The sequence below is a fragment of the Corvus moneduloides genome, chromosome 6 (genome assembly GCF_009650955.1).
Source record: "Corvus moneduloides isolate bCorMon1 chromosome 6, bCorMon1.pri, whole genome shotgun sequence".
Classification (NCBI taxonomy): domain Eukaryota; kingdom Metazoa; phylum Chordata; class Aves; order Passeriformes; family Corvidae; genus Corvus; species Corvus moneduloides.
Window position 1 is genome coordinate 38,819,789 of NC_045481.1, and position 24,730 is coordinate 38,844,518.

Consider the following 24,730-nt stretch of genomic DNA (forward strand, 5'->3'; position numbering starts at 1 on the left):
TTTCATAGTTTATTTTAAATTTTAAAAAATTTATGAGCACTTTGAAATATATTTTCTACTTGCACACGTATTTTATATTAAATGGAATTCAATACCAAGTATTTCTGAAAATTCTACCAAATTAGCCCAATTGAAAGTGAATATGTGTTGAATGTGACTTTGGTATAAAATTCTTTAGAAAAATCAAGCTCTTTAAAAATATTAGTTCTGTCGCATAATCGTAAACAAAATGCTTTGTCTGGAAATGTTAAAAGGGATTTATATATGATTTTATAGGGGAAAGAATGTTACTGTTCTGTATTATGGTATGTTCAGGTAAAACAGAATGTTTGTTACCTGTTAGGTAATCTTCCATTGTCTCCTTTAAATCACTTCAATTTTCATTAATTAATGTATATTAAAGCAATCCAGAACCTAGGCCTTAATACAATCCTAATTCAGAAAATTAAGGGCATTCAGAACTAGATTTGAATGGTACAGAAATTTATTCTTGATTTAGCTTGCTGCCATCAGGCACTGCAGAAAACAGGGCAACAACTCATCGTGCTCTTTTGAGAGCTCTTACACAGTAGAAGAAGACTCAGCAGTATACACACATCAGAGATGGAAAAGACCCCCACCACATTATCCAGTCCTTCTCTTGGGGCCAATGTAAAATATGTGCTCTTCAGCATATTTGCAAGTTATCTGTACTGCTTATTTTTAAAAGTCCCCAAAGATGGAGCTGTCCCACCTTATCCATGAGGGGCTGTCCCACAGTCCCATTCATTAAGCCGTCAGGAAAGGGTTTTTGCAGTTAAGTGCTATCCTGCACTCAAAAATGATTATATAAAAGAGAACCTTGTGATTCCACATGCATATTCCCTGGGTATCAGAATTGCATCTATTTATTTCAGTGCTTCAGACACACACTTGTACTACTTCTATTCCTGTTACCTCTGCAGAACAAATACAGTGGCAAGGAACTGGCTTCTATTCCCTGTTCTATGTGGTCAGTTGGTCTCTCAGTCTATGTTCTCATAGTGGTGCAACTATACAGATGAAAATAAAACAACCAACTTTTCCTTAAAGGCCATTTCAAATGGTGGGGCTTCAAGTATATGTGACAATGTCTTTTCTAAAAGAAGGACTGCTGAAGGAGTTTGTAGCACTGGCATGAAGAAATAAGCAAGCACCTTTTGATTCTTAAGCTGTGCCCTGTAAATACCAGTCTTTAAAAAGCAAGCACTTAAATGAAAGTACACTCCAGCTCCTGAGAACTGTTTTACCCCCACCGAACAGTCACAACACACTTTCTGCCAAATCAGTGCTGCAAATGCTGCTCCTGACTGTTCTGCATGACGAAGCAGTTTCCATCCTTCTCTCATTACAGAAACACAACTTTTTGTTATTATGGCCTGTAACTAATACTTTTCATTCTCCTCTTCCCCTCCCGCCACCCCCCGGCCCTTTTTCATGGATGACAGATTCGATTCAGTCAGACAAGATCTCAGACACTACACAAAGGAAATGAGCTCATCTAGCATGCCTGGTGCCTCCCAATGTTTCAATCCACTGGAGGAGTTATAAATAAAATCTCTACAGGATAACAACATAGGTGCAGGAGGAAAAAGGGAACGGTGTTTAAAAAATGCTGGACTGTTTCGCTGCACTGAATCAGGACAAATGATGAATGAGATTAAAGAAACAAAATCTGCAATGATTTTCCTTGTGTCTGTTTTGCATAACTTTCTAAAAGTAACCCCCTCCCCAAGAGTTACTTACGTCTGTGGAGCTGGGGCTAGGCAGGGACACAGGCTGAACAGCTGCGGGAAAAGTAAATGTGGTCTCTGTCTTTTCATTTTCAGGGGAGTCAGGATAACTGGACAGAGGGGACGTGGGGGCCAAAGCCCCGAACCCCAACACCGTGTTGTATTTAGGTGGACGACCTACATATTAACAACAGGGAACACAAACGAAAAAAAAAAAGAAAGGAAAAATGATCTTACATACCTTTGGCCAGTGGTCCTCATTGGCTAGCGTGAAAAAGGAAATGATGTAGCACAGAGAGGAAGTTAATATAAAAGTTACAAGTGGAAGGACAGAAGCAAAGATTTAAACATTTTTTAGAAATCTTTAAGTAGAATTTTGCAAGGAAAGAACATTTAAAAGACGTATTTCAGAAGGAAATAGAAATAAGCTCTGTAGAGGGTCAAAGAATCATTCCCAAAAAAGCAGCATGGGGACAGGTGCTACTCCTAGAAATGAGGCTATTCAGTTTTTAGGGAAAACATGTTGGCATCAAAGCTCCACAGAAGCTACAATAACTACTATTAAATCCTTTCTGCTGTTATCCCACACCTCCCTATCTTTCTAGTGCCAGCATAAATCTACACAAAGGTTAAGTCCTTTATCAGAGGCCAACACTCACCACCCCCCTGCTTTTCTTCCCATTTTTTAAACCTGTTAGTTCACAGATCAGCACTTTCCACCCTACTGGTACATTTTTAAAATTAGGCTACCTAATTGTTGTCTGACCCATAACTACTATCAGTTTTAACCTACCACTGGTCTTCTACTGCAACCCACTCCAAATTCTGTGCTCTTTCTTAGACTTTCTCAGCCAAGTATGTGTGATTATGCACAGTTCCTAGATACTGCTTTAGATTAGCAGATGTGCAAAATGTCTTCATAACAATTCTTATAAAATTATGAATGCAAAGCAAGACAGCAAAAAACCCAGTATGCAACCATCATTTCTGCCTTCCTTCTCCAGGGTAATTTATGGATATGTAAACATAAAGGAGTTAGGATCTAGGAATAATTCCCTAGATCTTATGTTTACAGATTGTCAGTCTATACCTATTAACATGCTAAACCTTGCATTTAAGGTCTGGATATGTTCCAGAACTAAGTATGTCCTTGGAAATGCATTTCTGCTAGTGATGTCCATGGGTGAAATTTCTGACATGTTCAGCACCATCTATAATTAAACTAAAGCTCTCAAGGGCACATGCTTACAAAAGCTTTTCACTCAATATACTGCTGTATTAAATTACCAAAAAAATGTATACTTTCAAATCTTTTGTCAATTGAAAACATGTGCTACTAATTTGGTGCTGATGCAATGTAAAGGCTCACAACAGGGTGTGAGGAAAAAACCAGAAAGTATAATAGTCAGTTGCAAAAACAGGCTAAGAGAGTATCAAGTACAAATGCATGCAATCATTTTCATTGATACAGTAATTGTTCACAATAAGGTCTAAAATAAAATTAAGAAATCATTACTAGCAGAAGGAACATTTACTTATCCACAGAGTAAATGCAAAAACCCTATTTAAAATCTACATAATATAATTTTTAAAAATGTTATTAGGGGATAGCAGTAGAGACATGTCTTTTATTTAAAAACAGCATAGCTGCAGAGGACTGAAAACATGTATCAAGAAGAGAACATGACAAATTAATATTTTATCTTGCAGCCAAAACCCCCAAAAGATAGTGGAACTGGTCAGTGCTAGGTGGGACAGGTTTATTTTTAATCTGATTGATTACTTTTTTTAGACAGAAAACTTAGGAATAGAAAAGGTATTAGGAGTCTTTAAGGACTGCAGAAAATCATCAAAAATCAGGTAAATATTGTCAGATAGGTGTGGTCAATGCCATGTACAAATAACGGCATCACATTTTCTCCCATGCTCTTCTGCTTCACCATAATCTAAGCCTTAAAATTTTACTTGTTCTACAGAAGGATTTCTTCTGAATAACAGTGCATAAGATCATCTCTCATTTTAGGACAAGTGGCACTGTGGTTGCAGTTAAAGTGCTTAGTATGAGCACAATAGCTTTTCTTGCTCAAGGTAAGTTCTTTTGAAGGACCCATCACTACTCCCAGTGGGGAACAAGGCTTTTGTGACACTAAGTTTCCTCTCCTATTCAGGGCACAGATGCTTTTTCCATAACCACTGTCTTCTTGACAGTAACAATACAATCTAGTCATTAACAAGGGGGTCTTGACAGCAGCTTCATATCACCAAACGATGTTCAAACATCTTACATTTCTAGTGAATATCTAGCAAATTGGGTGGTTTTTGTTTGGGTTTTTTTGAGAATGAAACTGAAATGAAACATTGAGCTGCCTTATAGAACTTGCTATGCTAATCCCTAGAAGTCATGGTCTTTGCCTACCACGGAAATTTACTGGGCAAATGAAGTACTGTAGAGTCCTTCTTGTTTTGCTCTTCAAATCAACATGGGGACTACAAATGCAATGTGAAGAAGAGGCATTGGGCGGGGAGATGGTCTGGGTATACCTCACCTCTTTTACGTGTCCCGGGATGCATTGTGCTGTTCAGGTACGTCACTGTACTCTTCTTGCGCTGCAGGGAAGAAAGGAACAGTTTCTGTTGGGGAACATTTCTGGCAATAACTGCATGAAGTAGCTGAGGAACAGCACAGTAAGCACTAAGTGAGATTACTGGCTTTTGTGTTTTCTGAAGCACACCTTCAGAAGGGTTAGCTTTTTTACACTGCTTCTGACATCTGAACTGCTTCAGGCTGATACATAAGCTGACCAACACACACTGCCATTTGACGTCAGCTTTAGAAAGGAGAAGGCAGAAAAAGACGTGAGTACTAGAAGAACACCCCAGTGTATTTACTATTTAAAAATCTGAGGGTCATGTCATTGCAATGGCTTTTTGAACTATAAATGATAGCTTGCCTTTCAAGTTACAACTCAGAAAGCTTAGAAGGTAGCAAGATATTAGAAAGACAGTCAAGATCAGAATAGGAATACCAGCATCCCCCAGCAAAATATTAATACCTCAGGCTCAAAAACGGCTCCACTGTACACTGGATTTGCTGTTGTTCTTCTTTTCCTCTCTTGTCGCTTACTTTGGATTTCTTGCGAAATAAAACATTCAGGTTAGAAAACAACGGATCTCAGAAATATATAAAGTCCTCAGAATTCAGTTTGCACGTGAGAAGAGCTGTAAAGATTCCTACAGAACACCAGTCATTCCCAGTATAAGCAACTGTGTTATAACTACTGAAGGTTTGAAAAATAAGAGCTGACAAGGAATACAAATACAGTGCTCAAGTAACTAATGAAATGATTGCCTTCTTCTCACCGAGTAGTCCATGACTAAGACATTTTAAACTCATGGTAAGTATAACTGGGATCTAAAAACAAGCCTCTGGTAACCTTGCTGATACTTAAAAATACCGTACAGGAATATGCAAGCCATTGAAATGATAGGCTGTCTTTCAATATATAGGATTAGAAGTTTAAATTATAAATCAAATTATAATCCATTAACTCATTCATTACAAATTACGGCCCCATGAAATACTGAAATAAATGAAAAAATCTAGACATAGGTTACAGTAAAATTATCCATGGTGTATCTTTGCAGGTACAGGGGTTGTCCAGAAGGCATTGATATTGCCACAGATTTCTTTCCTACCATCAGAGCATACACTTTCTTCCCAACCTCTGCTCTCTGTTGCATAAATAACTGCTTTGTTTCAATGTCATAAGAGGAACAAAAAAGTATGCACAACATACTAAGTTAGACCAAGAGTACAGACATCCCAAAGGTACTACTGTGCAAGAAAATACTGCATTTAATACAAGAAATATGTTGGAACCCTATTTCCAATTCAGAAAGACCATGAAATCAGGAGTTCAAGAACCAACCTAAGACATTTTTCCTACCTTCCAGGTGGTCATGAGTAACTAGTCCCAGAGACACCATGAAGGCAAGTTTCTGTGAGGGGAGAGAAAAAAGATCATGAAAAGTACAACTGTTAGGATGAGTTACGTCATTTAGGCCCTTTAAAGGCAATTGATCAGTAACTAAGCACCAAAAAAATTTTTAGTAATGCTTTGCTTCTATAAATCACTTTTCATTCATGTACGTCAAACTTCTTGAAAGAGGATAGACAAGAGTCCCATTTTCTAGATGGGAACCTAGACTGAGATACTGGAAAATGCCCATTGCTCATGATCACATAGTTGGCAGAGCTGGGAACAAGAGAGCAGTTTCTTTACTTCCATTCCAGCACTGAACTGACTATTAGAAAATACCAACACATTCAATTGCCAGAAAAATATTGCTAGTTTAAGATCATTCTCCATCTATTGTGAAGTACAAGGAGCCAACTCTAGCTTAGACTTGCTATTTGCTAAGGGCTATGGTTTTCTTAGAGGATTCCAATTTTAATGCAGGAAATGCAGAGACATGTAAAAATCAGAATTTTGTTGTATAACTGACAACAGTTAGAGCTCACACAACAGTCAATTTGAATCCATCTACAGAAACAAATGTAGCAGAGCATTTAGCTGTAATCAGTTCCAAAGCTCTTCATGGCAGAAAGGCTTTAAGAAATGGCCATTCAGACCTCTCTTTCACCCCAAACTAAACTGGACTAAAACATGAGCAGAATGTGAATATATGTGACTCTTTCCATCCTGCTCACCAGAGTACAAATATTTTATAAAGCAAAACAAACATTTCTTCAGCTTTGAGAATAACTCCAGAGTCTAAAACCGCAAAGGAATGGCAATCAACACTGTAATCTGAACCCCTCTTTGAAGAAAGTGTCACAGAGAAACTATGATCTTCTAACTTACAAAAGAACTATCAGAAGCCAAATGTATTCCAGAACTGAAAAACGCAATGCACTATATGTATTTAGATTTCGTATTCTGTACCCTTATCAACTACTGCTGTCCAACAGGAACATATGGAATGTTAAGGTAAGAAGTCTTGAGGGAACAAAATATTTTCTGAAGGACAGTGTCCTTTTCTTTTCTTAAAAGAAAGCTCTGGATATGTTCTGATACCTGTGGATTTTCTTCTCGTTTTGGCTTCGGTGCAGCAGGTGGAGTAACTGTACGACTTTCTGTTTGCTTCTCTTCTGTTTCCACATGTGGTTTAATAGTCTGAAAGAAAGCAGTGTTTCTCTCATTCAGTGATAAGAATGACTTTTTTTACTTTGACTATTAAAGCAAAACAAATACTTTCACAGATACAGAAGAAAACATGTTTAGAGCTGGAAGTGTACTTAATTGAGGAATCTGATGTGAGAAGAATGTTAAATAAGGTATTTTCATTTAACAAAGAACGAAACAGCCTTGTCACCAATCCATTACCCACACAGCCCACGAGATATAACAGTGATTTCAAGAGTTAATTCAAATCATCATCCTCAAATCACCAAAACGCCTGGGAATAATAGACACTTCAAGAAAACTCATCCCATCAAGACTTCCACCTAGAAACCATTCTGCATGGCACATTTTGTACTTCTCACTCCTCAGTCTTCGTATTTCATAGAATTATGAATGGCTCAGAAACTGTCTCTCTGAATCCCTCAATCTCAGATATTTCTGAAGCTTTTTCTTTTCTCAAGTCATAAATCTTCTGCATGACATTCCTCAGCCTATAGCATGGATGTTGAGGCTATAAACTGAGTGAGGTAAGCTACAGAGAGACAAACTTTTCCTTTTATGATATGGAGAAACTATACAGAAAATTCATGTATTATTAAACCATCACCATTCTTCTACGTTTTTCTGTAGTTGCCAGTAATTATTCAAGAGCAAATGAATATTGCTGACATCAAAAGGAACAGGCATCAAAAGTCGAGTATTGTAGAAGTACAACTTCAAATCACATGAAAAGGGCACACATTGCTGAGTAACTTGTGGAACAGCCCCGAGGTATGCAAGAACCTACTCTTGACACTTCACAAGCAGAACTGAGCACGAGCACATCTTTCATGCACATGATTTTCATAGTCTCCATAAGTATTTCAAAAGCAGAAAGAAGGCACATTAGTCTAGGAAAGAGTTATAAATGACAGATATACTACTATCATCTATATAAATTACATCTATATTATGTATTATAGTATGTAGCATAGTATGCAGCGTTACACTATTACTAATATACAATACACAAAAGAGTTAAAAGTGAATCAGATTATTGCTTTACTTGAATGGACTGGCAAGGACTCTCAGTTGCAATCCACACTGACTTAGGTAAATTTATTTTACAGAAGGATTTTCTGGAGAGAGACTTTAAAACTAAATATACAGAATTCTCTGCTTCTGAGGGTCTCCTTTCTGTTCATTCAATCCAATTTAGACACAGAGAACTATCAGACTTCAGAAGGTGAGTGAGACTATTTTGCCTCCAATCACAAGATCGCAAGATCAAGGGATCACGGAAGAAATGGCTCCATTTATCCTATTAAATATCCCTAGAATTTTGTGCAATTTTTGCCTTTCACATAACCACCCTTTGAAAAACAAAAGGGCTTGATATGAAGATGGATTTCAGCTTGTACTTGTTCTCCAAGATACTAGTCAAACCCTGCACGTAGCCCGCTTATGAACTACTGACGTTTAAACAGTAGAGGGAGCATAAAAACACTGAAGCAGGAGAAAAAGGTGCCAATGGCCCATATTAGAGGCAATGGTAACTTCTATCCCAAGAGCTGCAAGTCATTCCATAATTTGTACTGCCATTGGAACATGAATATCTCCAGCATCCACTGAAAACTTCTCCCTGGTTGTCGTTCTCTCCAAACCTGCACAGTAAAGCAATAAACCCAGTATCTTGCATTAGTAGACACTTCATCTGTACCTGTTTTTCAATGTTTGGTTTGCTGATCTGTACAGTCTGAGGTCCAGCAAGCCTGGTACCCGGTGCTGCTATCACGATGCTGGTGAGCTGTGCCATAGGGAAAGTTTTGGCTATGGTTGCTGTCTGCCCGTTAACTACACGAACTGGATGTATGGAGTTCTGGGAGTTGGGTAAAGAGGTGGGTGTGAACTTTGTTGTCAGCATCACAGGCCTCTGAATAAGCTGAGGAGCTGCAAGCATTGGAGGAGGTGCAGGGGCAATAGGAATGTTATTTTGGGCAACCGGTTTAGGTCGAACCTACAAAAATAAAAGAAAGATAAATTTGTATGTCAGTATTTCAGATCAACTTTTTACTAAGTCTTTCAATTCATCCTGTATAATCTGAAGGAGGCTGCTTGATTTTTTTTAGATAATGTAATTTTAGCATACTGTCTTAAGTATGTTAAGAGAAAAAAGCACCACATTTTAAAGCCTACTTACATAAAACCCATCCATAACATTTGCATATATAGTCACTGTCCCTGAAATGGTATTTGGATACACAGACACTTATACTGAATGTTTATTGCCAAATGCCTTACTGTATCTAAATTAACATCTTGGTTTTACAAGCCAAAAAACCCATGTAGTATTTACAGGTACAGCTGAGGTGCTCATGTTAAAAGTGTTTCAGGGCTTTGTAATGAACCTCCAAGAAGTTATGAACAGTTGACTGTACCCTGAAACAAGTAATTGTTTTTTTCAGCCAATACCTGTTATTTTTGTCAACTCTATATGTTATTTAGATACGTGCACAACCAATCTTGATAAGCCAAAAAAGTGACAAGATTATATATTAATCCCTTACTGAAAGTGATGAAGGTACAGGTAAATGCAGTCATTTCTCTTATTTCACAAGAAAGAAAAGAGCCACAAGAATCTTCCAAAACTCCATCACCAATACCTCCTTATTTTTTGTCCCCATTGTTAAGTTTGTATTCAACAATGGCCTTATAATATCATTACAGAGTAAAGAAGTAAAGCACATTACTTTAAAAATAAAGCTTTTCTTTTCCTTGATTCCTATTGTCCTATCTGCCTTTAATACTCCATAAAGCATTTTACCATGAAAAACTAGGTCACATTCCAACAGATCTCACCATACCCAAATCTTAATCAGATACCAGCCTTCACTTTCCTTTCTCACTTTCCAAAAGATTTAGACTTTTATTCACAGCACCATTTATTTCCTACAAATTAAGTAGTTCATCCAAGGTATTTTTTTTTGTTACATAAAGAAGCAATCTCTGTCCTTCCCAAACCATGAAGAAAAAAGTAAACCACAAGTTTTATTACTCACCTGAAAACAGAGGTCACTCTCTCTTGCAATACAGAAATACTTGGGAATAATCTAGAGACATCTCATTTTTCCTTTTTGTTGCTCATGAGCAGCAAGCAACAATTAGAGCGATTTAAGGCCTTGGGTGATGCTTTGATTTTGATGACACCTATTCCATGGGTTCATCTCATTTGATGCAAACAGGATCATACATAATCATCATACACAAATTTCATAAACACAATCTCATACAGGCTGGAAGGCAGCTGAGGAGGTCTCTAATTTGACCTCCTGCTCAGAGCAGGGCCAACACTAAATGCAGACTGGGTGGCCCAAGGCTTTGTCCAGATAAGTCTTGTAAAACTTCAAGGACAGAGCTTTCACAACATGTCTGGGAAGCCTCTTCCACTCCTAATTGTCTTCAAAGAGAGAAGTGTTTCCTTATATGCAGTCTAAAACTTCCCTGTTCCAATTTATGAGCATTGCCTCTAATTTTCCTGCCAAGCACCAATGTCTCCAGCTTCTTCTTTATTTCCTTGCTGATATTGGAAGTAACACTGCTGTTAGGGTCTCTCTAAAGCCTCTTCTCCAAACTGGAAGAGCCCATATTCCTTGACCTCTCCTTACAGGTCATATATTCCTGCCCCGCCCCCCCCCCCCAGCTATCTTAGTGGCCTTCCTTCCCATGCTTCATTCAAATTTATCAACCAGGGTTTCCAGAACTGCAGAGTGTTTATCAGACTCAGTTTTATGATTCCTGAGGAAAGGTGGATAATCTGTTCCCTGAATCTACTGGCTGTGATCCTGTTGATACAGGTCAATATGCTGATAGGCTTCTTTGCTGTTAGGGCACAACACTCATTTAGCTGCGGTCGAACAAGACCTTTTAAGACGTGCAGCTCCTCAGCCAGTCAGTCCTCAGCCTGTACCTGTGCAGGGAGTTAGTCCATTCCAGGCACAAGACTTTGCCTTTTTCTCATGCTGAGGCTCAAGAAATTCCAGCTGGCCCCTTCCTTTATCTTGGCTAGGGTTCTCTGCATGTCAGCACTACCCTGAAGAATATTGACTGCATCCTCAAAGTTGGTATCATTTGCAAACCTGTTGAGGATGGATTGTCTTCTCCAGCACATCATCAATAAACAACACAATGTTCATCAAAAGTCTTTCCTATCTATGCTATAATTAAGTTCCTCCTTCTGTTGTTTGTTCTCTGTATACTCACCTGTGGAAGAAAATTTGGACGAGGAGTAAGTCTGGGAGGAGGGATGAACTGCGGCACTTTTATGGGCTGAGGCGTAGCCTGAACCTGCTGTAAGAACATGAGAAAGCTCAGTAAGAGGTAAGAGGAAATTTAGCTTTGAAGTTGTTCACCAAAATCAACAGCCTGAATGTGCTTTCAGACCTGATGTCCTTGGTTTTCACTCTGTAAATAATTTTTCACAGCAAGAGGTTCCACATTAGAAATGTATTAAAGACAGAACTAAACCTTACTTTCTAGATCCTACACACCTTGCTTCACAAATTGCAGGCATATTTCCTTTTAGTTCAGCTGTACTAACAACCGTGCTCTGCAGTCTAAAACCATTTCATTTGATGATAATAAAAATTCGTATTTGTTTTAATCATTAAAAAATGACATTACAACAGACAGAAAATAATAACAGACTTTGATACCCAGCTATATGAACTATGGTCTTTTCATAGTGAATGGCATACAGAAGAATGAGAGAACATCTCATGCAAATAGTAAAGATTTGGAAGTTACAACTCCTTTAGCAATATTAATGACACTATGAGGGGCTCTACATACACAGCTTGAAATTTTCAAAAGTAGGCCATTCATTTAAACAATTAAGATCTGATTTTAAGAAAACCTAAGTACTTCCCTGTGTAACTCAAATCAGCTGCATGGAGCTGCCACGTGATTAACCACTGAATAGCACTACTTGAGTACCTGGGGAGAGTCCCTGAAATTAATGTCAATGTTATTTTACACCCTCCTATACTTCTGTCCACCCACATAAGATTGCAATTTTCTTCAAAAAGGTCTTGTAGTGATTAATTAATGCTCAGAAAAATATTCTGATTTTTTGGGTGAAATTTGCTACAGAAACATAAATCATGGACTAATATTAAAACAGAATTACCTCCTCAAATCTAAGTTATTCAGCAAAGAAATGAAGCACAGACACAAAGGACAGATGAGAGTGGTGCAAGGGACGACACAGGAAAAGAGAACAGTAGAAAAAACTCCAAATAGTCTTCTCTATTCTGATCACAAACATAATGCTTCATTGGGAAGCAAAATTACTTCCATTTACATTATTAAACTGTATTTTAATAAATATAGATAAACTGGATTTATGTTTAATAAAGCCATAGCCTTTACTTCAGAAGTAAAACTTCCCTGTCATGTTGTTTGTTATATAATTAATGCCTGGTTTGCAGACCAAGAAGCCTATATAATCCAATTCTGAAACACTGGTTCTTTTATTTCTAGGTGGCTAACTATTCTGGAAAAGACTGTGTGATGTAGCCAAACCACAAAATTTGTACTTCCAAAATACAGGTTTTTAAAGAAACAGCATCTGTTTATGCGTTTGAAAAACTGGTGAGTGAGGACACGGTAGTGGGCAGACTTAAGGGACGTGTCTAACACCAGAGACTTTATCATGCAAAGAGAACAAGAGAATGACCCAAAAATATCCTAAGACGAAGACCCAAACGGATCAAATGAAGAAAGTCTGACATCTCCTTTGCCTAAGAAAAAGAGTAGGAATTCTGCAGAACACAGCCATACAGATTCAGTAAGGGCAAAACAATCACTACTGCCCCATGACTACAGTTACTAACAGGGGAAACTTTACACAGAGATGATGATAGCACTGATTTAATTCCATAAAGCAAAACAGTAGTAACAACCCACACGGAGAGAAATGTTTTTCTCGTAGATTATAACTTCAGCAATGTCAGCTAGTGAAGACTCACAACATGTCCCTACTATCCTCCTTTCTGTGTGAAACCCTGACTTTTATTTTTTTCCAATAGCCCTCTTGTTAACCAAACCCATACATATCTGCAGGGCAAACACATGAAACGCTTACCAAAGTTACTGTGTTTTTTGTCACTATTTGGACTGCCTCAGCTCCTGGCCCAGTGACCTTATTTGTTGTCTGGAGGTTGACTGGTGCATTCTGTGCATCAGTGCTGAGGACTGCTTTCTGATTGTTGTTGATAGCAGTAACCATGGCAATGGTAGGTCTCTGACCCACAACAGAGGCAGGCATGGTCGCAGTTGCTGCTTTCAAGACGAGAGGTAGTGTCTTAGTGGTGATCATAGAAGCTGTAGTTACAGTTTTCTAAGGGAAACAGAAAATACACTGTAAGAGACAGAGACACTCCATATCAGACAGGACGTGGGTTGGTTAGTCAGAAACAATAGACAGCATGAGAAAGAAAAGGCAGCTCTGAGCCTATCTACCTGCTGTTCAGACAAGCACATTATCTTACACCTATGAAAATTGGATAGCTAGAAAGCATTCTCATTTGAGGCACCTGTTAGGTCTGTTTTAATCACCTGCAGCATTGCAGATTGTAGCAAAACAAATTCCTGAGAAAATTACAATTAAGTGTAGTAGCAGCGTATGCATTTTGGATCTTTCCGTTTCGTATTGCTTCCAAACACACACTGCCAATATCAAACCTATAAGGTGGAAGTTTATGAAACGCAGCAACAAACTAGCTTCTCATCAAGTAAAACTCTTATTTTCCAATGGAAACTGTAGTTACAGTGATCCTCACAATCAGAGAAAGAGGGGGAAAAACATTCGTAAGTTGGTTTCTTTAAAAACAAAAATATATTTTTATTTCGGGCATCCCAGTTTCAGCTTTAGTGACACACACAGTTATCTTGCACTGAACTTTCTTTCCTAAGAGTATCAGTCCTGAAGTTGTAAGAGCTGGCTGTTAGTCTGTCCAGCTGCAGGCAATTAAGTTTAACTTCTGTGGAATGGGCTAGTTTTGGAACATATATTTGACACCATGATTGCTCTTGGCCTGTTTTAAAAAGAGTGGTTTTGAATCATGTAACACCAGCATTTATCTGAAATGCCTCAATACATCATGTCCAAAATTCCACAGTTAAAGCAACTACCATTTCACAGTTTTGTAAATGGTACTGTCTTCCAAATGCTAAGGAAAATGGACATTACAAATCTCATTCGAAAAGCAACAAGGTGAGCATCTAAATATAAAACCAGAACAGGATACGAACAGAAAACTCATGACAAGTGACACTCGACAGAACGGCAAATAATCTTATTTCTTTTCTCTTTGGTGTAAAAAATCCATTGCACTGACGGCACTGCATCTTCAAAACTTTAGTGACATGATCAAAGGCTCTTAGTACTAAATAACCACCATTGCCTCCTGATGTCAGCTCTAGGTTCTACAGAAGAAAAAACGGAAAACCAGGCATCAGGCAGTCTTTGTGTCCTGAACATGCCTGATTTAGGCTACTTGATTTTAATCATACAAGACCTTTATCTTTTTTCTAACAAAATAATGTATTTCCAGTTGGATTATTCAGTATTTTCACCAATACTATTCCCTTAAACAGAAACACAGTTTACCATCACACCTCTAATTTCATAATAATTAAACTATGTCCCCTGTCAAATACGCACAAGTGTGAAAAAATTCACTGTATAATGTCAAATCAAAGGATAATTTATGCTTCAGTTTCATACATTTATGAAAAATCCAGACATAATTAAATTTTCCTTGTTGCGACACAATTTTCTTAACTTTTTATCTGAGATCTAAGAGTTTATCGACCTCTGCTGCACCTTCCCCAAAGAAGAGGCTCCATTCCTATAATGCAGTAACATTATTCAAGCTTTTCCAGTGAGTTGTAACGTGGTATCATTTTCACAAGCATTACATTCAGCCATAAACGTTTTAAAGAAAGGTGTAATCAATCATGTAATACAAGACTGTGACTCTTTCAAGGGGTTCTATTAACTCTGCAAGTACTCAGAGTACAGTTTCAGTCAGAAGATCACAGAGCTTGAATATCCCTGTTACTTTGCTGAGCATTAATTAGATTGTTTATTCTAAAAAGTAGTCAATGCATTAATTCATACTGAAGTGGCATTCATTGAAAGTTTGCATTATTGCACATAGTATTGCAGTAATATGATCTTTTAGGAGGCTTGCTGCTTATGAAAATTTTAAAAGCCCTTCTTACTGGACTTTTAATATTATGTATATTAAAATGTCACTGTTAATTATGGCATTTATACCTTGATTCCTAAACTTGGTTACTCCAAAAACAATCATTGAAAGCATTCTCTGTACTGACATAGCCTTGAAAAATGTGTTATTTACAAAAGCAGGCAAGAAAAAACTTCATAGAGAGACAAAATACTTGACTTCTCTTTGCTGAAAGAGCTTGAGAGACAGTAAGACAGAGGCACTAATTTAGATGCAAAATGTGTGCAGAAACAAGTGAGGATACCTCAGTATTTTACCAACATAAATTTAAAAAGTGTTAAGGATAAAAGCTGGCTTATTTGTCCAAGGGACAGGACAACCTGCCTTCCAATTTGTAACTACTTTCCAAGTACTACTGTACCAGTGATAGTCAGAAGAGTGTAGCAATTTTTTGTCTGTTTCGCTAGAGGGCTCTTTAACTTTGAACAAAACCTCAATTTTTACAACCCAGGAGATGACCTGGAAGTTAATGAATGAATGCAAAGTGTGGAATACTGAGAAACACATGAAACTGTATTTGCTCTCATGTTTCCTGACTGAGAAACAGAGATCACTGAGAAACAGTGATCCATTGTTTGCCTATAAATACTTTAGGACACAGTAATATTTGCTCCTTTGTTCCATTTTAGCTTTGATATTGATGCTGCTGCTCAAAATGCATTTTCCTTAGTTAGGTTTGCTTCATTTCTTCAATACACTTTTCTCAAAAATACAATTAGCTAAGCTTCACAAATGCATTTTAGAGCGCATCCAAACCAGCTTGCTGAATTAACAAGAGAACTAACAGCCCAACCATTTCTCTCTTCTCTGTTTTCAGAAAAAGGGAAGATGAGAACCACAACTGGTCAAAGCTGTGGGTGTGATTCACTGCAATGTGCATAAAGCAAACTTCATGGGTGAATTCTGCCATCTGCCTATCCAGGTAAACATGAGCTCCTAAGATTGCATCAATGGGAAAAAAAAGACTTAATATACACTTCTTTTTACAGAACGCCTCCCTGCTTTTTTCAGTACACTTTTGTAAATCAAAATATCTGAAAAGGAGAAATTTGAAATTCTCCTCTTAAGCAAACCACTTTCTCTGTTGAGTTCTGGGATTATGTCTCTAATCCTATACTGTACTGAAATTCAGTTCACCTTCGCAATAAAGATACTATTTTCTAAAACTTGAACTCTGCAATTAACACTGTACACTTTTAGACAAATCCTTGAAAATTCAGGTAAGTATTATTTGGTATTAATTACATCTGTTTAAAAAGAACCAGGCAGAAAGAAAAGGACCTGTTTCCTTGCATTTTGTTCACATTTGTAGAGGGCATTCTGTTAGCCATTTAAAAATAAAGGATTCTAATCATATACCTCATACAGTGTGTGTAAAGTATTTACTGTTTCTTGAGACCTACTAGGTATGGTCAGACTCATTCATGCACCTATGGAAAAGATAGGCTCATCTGCTAAACATTCACTTATTTTTAAGAAAGGTGATACTGCCACCCTTCTTTTCTGTGGGGTTATGATTCAACTTTTAAACAGTACATAGTTTTTTATACTCAGATTGGAGATTTTTGCCAAAAAAACCCCAGAAGACTGATATCTGCATATGCATAGAAGAAGAAATTCATATTGGTACACTAGCAGGCATAAGTGAAAATTTGTGGTTTTCTCTTTGCACATTTCCTAATTTTCAGTGAGCTTCACCTTTAGTAAGAAAAAGAATTGTAGCTTTTTACCTGTGATCCTATCACGTTTGGAGAGGGTGCCGTGGACTGCTGCTGCTGTTGATGGTGATGTTGCTGTAGCTGTTGTAGTGGTTGTGGCTGTGGTGTCTGTAGTTTGTTTTCTGACTGTGCCAATGGCTGTATTTGAAATTTGCTGTCTGGCTGTTCCTGCTTCACTATCAAATTCTTTCGAAGCTGTTCCACCACTCTTTTCTACCAGATAAACGAAACCATAAACAGAAATGATGACAGTTATTTAGCTGCACATACTAGAGAAAATGGTAACACCTAAAGATACATTTATTTAATGTAAATAAGGAGCTGCTCAGAAGCTTAGTGAGATTTCTCTTTTTGGAATTTTAGGTATTGGTGTTATCTAATAGGCATAGTGTAAAATAGGCCACAGAGGAGTATTACAGCCCAGCAATGTGATCTCACTATTCTTGTAGAAACCCACTGACCAAAATTCGGTGGGTTGCCTCAAGAAGTTGCACTTACAAGGAAAAGGAAGTTAAAAATAACACAACCATTTTGACAGTACCAAATGCTTTGATTTTTTTTGTTTTGTTTTGGAGCATTAATATTCAGACAGTACAAAACATAGAGATGGAGAAAAAAACCCAAAACATCCAGCTATTTACAACAACTGGAAGAATATTTTCCCTCAAATCTCATTCACACATGGTTATGAAATTCTGAGCTAACAAAATACCTGTTCTCTTCATTTTGCAGGTATACAGTAGACTTATGATTTTAAGTATCTTGCTTATGATGGGCTAAAACAGCATGATGCCTCACACAGTGAGTGTGTACCTCTAGCCCAGAAGATAACAAAAAGGGCAGGCTCCCAAATGAGCAGATTTGAAAACTGGAACTTTAAAAAGCCAAATAAAACCCACAAGCAACAAGCCCCCACCCCTGTTTCATAATGTTGAAATGTGTGAGTTCACAAGATTGACCTTCTAGCAAAAGACCAAATTCAGTGACTTGAAGGTACAGAAGAAGGGCTGCCTGGCTTCTCTAAAACCCACAGCCCTGGCTGAGGATGCCTGCTCATCTCTGACAAGGGAAACACAGGCCCAACCTCACTGAAAATTCAGGGAGTTAGTAATGGACTGCAGCCTGAAGGAACTATTTTACCCTGCATCCACTGAAGTGCTAAAAGCTGTCAAAACCTAAAAGCTGTAAACTGTTTGTTCCCTTCTGAAACAAGGATAAAATAATAGAAGTGTAGAAGGCATTTTCCTAATTCAGGTATTTCACATAGTTTTAGATGTCCTGTGTCATCAGCTCACCTGTACAAGTAATAACTGAACAATCATTTAAAATCGCTTTCTGTAATGATCAACCATGTTAACAAGCAAATCAAAGTGCAGCATCAGCAAGCAGATACAAGAACTGAAAAAACATTTCCAGAGAGTAACCCAAGGGGGAGGAGAGGAGAAGGCAGAAAAGTAGGAGAGGAAATAATGCAACATGCTTATAGAATACCTGCCAAAAAATGGACTGCACATAAACTGCACAGGAGGCTAAAGAATTACCATAGCCAGCATGAACAGGAAGGGAGTTTTTGTCTTCCACAGCTGCCAGTATGAAATTCAGGGATAATGGTGCTCTTCTACTGATTCCCTGACTGGAGGAAATCAGCAGCAATGGCCCAAGAATGAATTTCCATCTTGTTCTTTACAATGGGAGGAACATTAATGAAAGGATCAAAAAAAAATTAAAACAGAAAAAAAGAGAGAGGCAGACTGAGGACTCCTCTGCCATACTGCTACAGCAGAGCAAGAGCCAGCGAGGAAAGCAGGGGAGCAGGAGCGAGGTGAGTCACATGGCATCCACACACCGCCTGCTCCACCCCAGGGCCTGAACCATGGCCTGCAGAGACGGGGTAAAACAGGACCAAAGCACAATTTGTATTAGAGCCTTGTGCAAAAACTGAGGCTCAGCATATTTGGCACAAGATGGATAACATGAGCGGAAAAACGCCATTGCTCTGGAAGTCTACACTAGCCTGTTAGAGGCTGCTGAGGGCTGCCTGGCAGCAGCATATCCTGCCATCCATATCCATTATGCAGATATTAAATTGGAAGAAACATCTAATGCTTTTAAGATTCAGAGAGTAAAACTGAAGTTTGCACTGCATGCCAATTGCTTACGCAGTTTAATAAGCTGCTTCTACCAGCTGTCGGTAAAAATACTACATTGAAACTACAGAAAACATTTTACTATCTGCAAGACTGTTGGGATTATCTGTTTGTTTGTAATTATCAAGAGAGACACTCCGAACAACATATTTCAAAGTTACATAGCTGAATTAGCAAACCCAGACGAGTCTCTCAGGGTTGCACCTACACAGGAACTCGGAGCAGATCTACTCCCAATTTCAGCGCTAGCCTCTGCGTCCCCCTCTGCACAGCCTCAGCCCACGCCGCTGGTCTGACACCGCACGCAGCGCACGGCTCCTCCGCATCCTGCTGGAAGTGCTGCTCTGCAGCCACACAAGCGCCCAGCACGCGGCTGTCTGCAGCAACCTCAGCAGAGCCTCCTTCGGCAGGGAATTAAACAGGAGGGTGCTATGAAAGAAACGCTTGTTTACTGTCAGACTTCATTAACACTGTATTTTAAAATTGTTCCTCAGTTATTTTACTGTTCTTAATCAATTTTAAAGACAGTTTGTGCTACAGAAAGTACAGTCTGTATGACTGAGATTTGCCAAGGCTGATACCAAGTCCTAGCTGCATGTCTTGCAGACTGAATGCCAGTCAGGCTCAGGTGTTCTAAAAGTACCCCAGAATTCGTAAGGAATTCCTAATTCTTTAAATGTAATCATTGCCATTTTCCCTTCCCACTCTTATTTAAGAATATTTAATTCTTACTGACAACTTCAGCATTTTAAATTGAGATTAACTCAATCATAAACACATCATCATGCACACAACATAAGTTTTCTGCATGTCATAAATCTCTAGTTCTCCTCATATTCCTAGAATAGTTTCTTTTCCTGCCATAATATGAATGTATAAAAAGTATTTGTCTTCCAAGTTTACTGAACCTTCCTCAAAACTGAATGCCAATCCTCTCTTTACATCCACAATGTGAAAGAATTTAATAATCTCATCCTTTCTTCCGAACTGTGTCCTACCCAAAAAGGAGCTGCTGGCCCTGTGCAATGGTTACTATCAGACTACTTCCAAACCCCTTTGTCGAACAGTGCCCCGTAAGCACACTACATCATCTCAGAGCTCTTGCTGCCTTGACATCTTTATCGCTAATCTCATCAGGAACCGTTCACACCACTGAGTTCAGAGCCTGAGACATCCAATATGACCCTTCCTTAAAGTTAATAATTGCAATCAATATTGTGACATTTTGCTATACCACTTTCTCATTCATGCCACAGGCCAGATCCTAACACAGCACTGGAAGATTATTTTTGTTTGATTAAGCAGAAAATAAATCTTGTTGGCCATGTATCTGTGCCAAAAGACATCTCTGTGTTCATATAAAAATTACCATGAATATGTTGTTATAGGATAATCAAAGTCCTTGGAGCAAACTTAAAACTTAGTAAGGTTCAAGGTTTTTATCCTTATCAGCTACGCATTATTTCCATTTTAATCAGTCAATCAAGAAAAATATAGTTCTCTGAGTACATCTCTCTTTTTAAATACTAGATCCCTTGTATTTGGTGACGCATTTTCCTCTTCCTTCAGGAAACGCATTCAGAAAAACATCCATACGTAAAGGAAGGTCTGTTTTTAAACTTCAAAAATCAATAAAAATCAAAATATAAAGATATTTTTTAAATAAGAGAGTAAACTAGCCTACTAAATAACCTTGCAATACATACATTTCATATCACAAACCCAAAGCTGATGTGGTTTGAACTGCTCAGCTGCCTGCCAGTGACACACTTCCCTGCTCTCCCAATCTCAGTAAGTCAGCTATTATGGATCCTCTGTTACCTGTGCCCTCCAATGACCAAGATGTTCTCTGGGATATAAAAGCTGCCTGCTGCTGCAAGTGAAATGGTTAAGAGGAAGTACTGATTTCAAATAAGCTCCAGCTTGGAAGTGGGGAGGATGGAGGGAATTTCACTGCTCTGCAATCTTCCTTTCCAGCCTCCCTTCTCTCTCTATCAGTCCCATCCCCTATCACTACCCAAAGAGAAAGATACCAGAACTTCCACAGCAGAAAGAAGCTAAAAGATTTTGAAGATCTGGTGCTATTAGTCTTTAACCTGCAAAAAGGGTGCATTTTGGGAATAGAATTTGGGAGTGGAAAGATTACAAGCAAGGAGAACAACTGTACACTCATCTACTGCTTTAAGATGGTATCTAAAATTTAAAATAGTAAAATCCAATTATAGAAATTGATGACGCAGAATCTACACCAGTAAGGAAAAAAACCCTGTTGTACAAACCAGCTTGAATTAAATTCCATTGAAAGAATGAGCTAAGGACTACAGAAATATTTTCAGCTATTTCTGTGGTTATTCTGTGTTTTTATGGAATTCTGCACTTGTGGCTGTGCTTCACTTACAGCCAGATCTTTTTATCAACTAAAAAATCTAAACCAACTAAACTAGAAATAATTTTACTTCCAGAAAAGAGAGTGATACAATTTTCTACTTCTTAAAGGTGATCAAAATGGCACTTACATCTTTCAGTCAGAAAAGGCTCCCCTGAGGCAGAGGTGCTTGAATGCTGAATGGAAATGTAGCAGTGGGACTGGGAGATCACCTCCACCTCATATGTGAATGCCTTACTGGGCATCATTACTGAAATGTGCACTATTTCTTTTTATAGCTGAAAAACCTGTATTTTTTTTAAAGCTTTAGTTAAAATACATGGATATCTAACCTTACCCAGTCAATGGCTGCATTGCCAACACTCCAATACTGTCCCAAAGAGCATGTGCTGCATTCAGCTCACAGAAAACACAGCTAAAAGCAGCACAGAGACACGAGGACTTCTGCATGTCTAAAAGAGGTTGCAGAGCATGTGAGGGCAACTGAATGCCTCTCCTCCCTCTGCCATGATGGTCCTGTGGGACGAACGGAACAACACACTTAAAATACTGATGAGCACTAGAGATGAGCCACTTCATTTTGGTACCCCTAAATAAATGAATTTGATTTGCAGTCTTAATACCTTTAATACAATTTCTGACTACGGCATATGGTAGCTTGTGTAAAATGGAACTTAAATAAAACTTAATTCTGTAAAGATCTACTTTAATATTACGTCTAATAAATATTGTGAGACAGCATCGGCATGATGTGAAAAGTACTTTTGTCATTAAAAATGCTGGTAGACTTATCACAATTATATTTTAAATTAATTCCTATAGGTGTGATTCTGAAACAAACACACAGTTCAGACGTGAATATACATAGTTTGAAAGAGATGCTGGATATTTCCTTTATGATAGAGAACCACCACTTAAAGCTGCTAGAAATCATTCAGAAGTAGATTATGACAGTTCTGAAAATAATGCTCATTCCTTCTTTCTTAACAGGGGAAAATGCTTAATTTTTTCTTTAATTTAAAAACATAGCTAGAATTATAAATTAAAATGGCCAAAAATAGCTGTTGTGCTATTCTGCTTTATGTGACTTCTTGATTGCTTTATTTTCAGTACTGTGTCTTTTACCATTTTCAGCACCACAAGACCAATTAATTTTTGGAAGGGAATGCTGTACCGTGAAATGCCTTATGCATCACTGTCTTCTTGTTTTAGAATATTTACTCTTGCACAAAGCAGAGTACAGAGAATGAACTAGTAGAGGCAGCACACATACAGTGTTTTCCTGCAGCTTACATATTAACTAAGAGTAATATCTAGCTTCTCACCCCAGCACTTATGTTAACGGAAAGAAACTTGCAAGAACAGCAACAATAATTAAACAATGAAGCAATTAATGAATGGGGAATTAAGTGTGTGATAACAGGCAAAACAGAACAGGAAAAAGAGTTAAGTGCAGTACTATGAATGTAATTAAGGAAGAATGGAATGAAAGGAATGAAATTAATTTTTTTTTTTATTTGACAAGGTTTGACAAAGTTTGTCTTGCTTTGGGTTTTTCTCCATTACAGAAATACTTCCAGGTACAAATACAAACTGGTAAAAGGATATTGGGACAAGCTCAACATGAAAACACTGAAGAAATTAAAGAATTAAACTGCTGACTACACTGGAAAAGGTGCTCATTTTAATTTTATCTTGCTCATTTTATTGTTCTACCCCTATTTGTCTGTTTCATGGAGAAAAAAAAACATTCCTAAGGGAAAAATAAAAAAGCCATCTAGACATATTTTCAGAAATGAAACACGAGTTCTTTTGTACTTCAACGTAAAAAAAGGTTTGTATGATCTCCAACTGAACTTAGTTTACTAGAAGCATGTAATGTGGTCTTGTAAAATCTATCACAGACTGAAGCCTGCAATACAAAATCTCAGAACAAAAAGTACTGTGGATTGTTATTCTTACGCAGGAGAACACACAGGAACATCCACCCCCATTGGAAAAGCCATTTGCATCTATACACAGTAGCTGGTTACTAAAGCTAAACACCTCTGCCAGGCCAGTCCTGCTGTTTCTTTTCTCCTATATGTGATTTACCTTATAACATGACATCCTTTAAACTGAATTTGTCTGCATTAAGCAAGTAAAGTAGAGCAATTTAGATAAGTAAACTTATTTCATGTTTTAAAATAAACAAACAACCTAAAGAGAAGTGCACTTTTTGATCTGGTAACTCCTCATATTTTGAATAACTCAAGTGGAAAGAATAGTCATAAAGTAATTTTACAATATACCACTGTATATTTTAATGTGCACAGTATCACAGTCCTTGACTAAGATTTAGTCAGTTCACTAGGGTATTCTCACGACTGAATCACACCTCCTCTCTTCCTAACAAAAGGAAACACAATTCATGCTCATGTGGCTCATGCATGATCAGAAGTATCAAGCAAGATGACTAGTTTTACTAAATCACAGAATGGAAATGCATTCTTTTGTGAACAGAAAGATCTGGATGCTCAAACTCTATCCTATAGCCCTTATTGATAACTCTGATTTTGTTAACAGCATCTAGTATTTCATTTCCACAGTTGCTTTACAAATGTCACAAACAAATACCAGCATTTTCCCTGCTGTCAATTAAATGCTGTTCAGTGCCAATTCAATTAAAACCTATCACTAATACCATCACATCACAGTTCATTGCTGATCTCTACTTCATAAGCAGAATGAGTTCTTAGAGCAAAAAGTCACAGTTTCACCCCACTCATAAATGAGAGATTTTTCTCTTCTTCCCAGTAATTTTAACAGTATATCAAATACAGGTGTTCTGTTCAGCTAAATATACCTGCTGTACTATTCTCTTTAGTTAACCAAGGACAATCAAAAGAAAGAAAAATGCCTGCTTCACAGAGAAGACATCAAATTAAATCACTTCAGAAGTTCCAAACTGCTGGCCTTCAATTGTATCAAGGTTTGTGGATCAGACAACAGTGACTCTCTGAAAAACAAAGCCATGGTTCTTCCTTGCCCTCCCAATTTAAATGGTTTGGGGAGAGGAGCTGTTTTTGTTTATCTTGGCCCAAAAGGTGTGTCACTAAGCAAGGCTAAAACTACTCAACAGCTGAAGATTTGCTGAACTACCACCACTCTTAAATTAAAACACCTGAGAACAGGCATTTTCCCAAAAGAATGGAAAGCTCCCTTTTTCTTGAGGGATGCGGAGCTACTGGAGACAGTTCAAAGGAAAACCA

General features: G+C 37.8%; 1 protein-coding gene and 1 long non-coding RNA gene across 12 annotated transcripts in view; one reads left to right on the forward strand and one right to left on the reverse strand.

Annotated features, from left to right (window-relative positions):
* PHF21A (PHD finger protein 21A) overlaps positions 1 to 24,730 on the reverse strand; it is a 135,239-nt gene that overhangs the window by 17,595 nt on the left and 92,914 nt on the right. For 7 of the 11 annotated variants that reach the window (XM_032113382.1, XM_032113378.1, XM_032113381.1 and 4 more), the window contains 9 exons: positions 16,959 to 17,159; positions 13,059 to 13,313; positions 11,177 to 11,263; positions 8,637 to 8,933; positions 6,830 to 6,928; positions 5,699 to 5,750; positions 4,805 to 4,884; positions 4,298 to 4,358; positions 1,765 to 1,928 (listed from right to left, as the gene is read on the reverse strand). In XM_032113382.1, coding sequence (XP_031969273.1) covers positions 1,765 to 1,928; positions 4,298 to 4,358; positions 4,805 to 4,884; positions 5,699 to 5,750; positions 6,830 to 6,928; positions 8,637 to 8,933; positions 11,177 to 11,263; positions 13,059 to 13,313; positions 16,959 to 17,159 — 1,296 coding nt within the window. Of the gene's footprint in view, positions 1 to 1,764; positions 1,929 to 1,992; positions 2,016 to 4,297; positions 4,359 to 4,804; positions 4,885 to 5,698; positions 5,751 to 6,829; positions 6,929 to 8,636; positions 8,934 to 11,176; positions 11,264 to 13,058; positions 13,314 to 16,958; positions 17,160 to 24,730 lie in introns of all 11 variants that reach the window. The other 4 variants (XM_032113386.1, XM_032113385.1, XM_032113387.1 and 1 more) reach the window with 2 other exon arrangements.
* LOC116446121 lies at positions 11,208 to 23,368 on the forward strand. Its single transcript, XR_004241054.1, has 3 exons — positions 11,208 to 11,293; positions 16,046 to 16,150; positions 23,048 to 23,368. It is a non-coding gene; the product is annotated as an uncharacterized LOC116446121 (long non-coding RNA).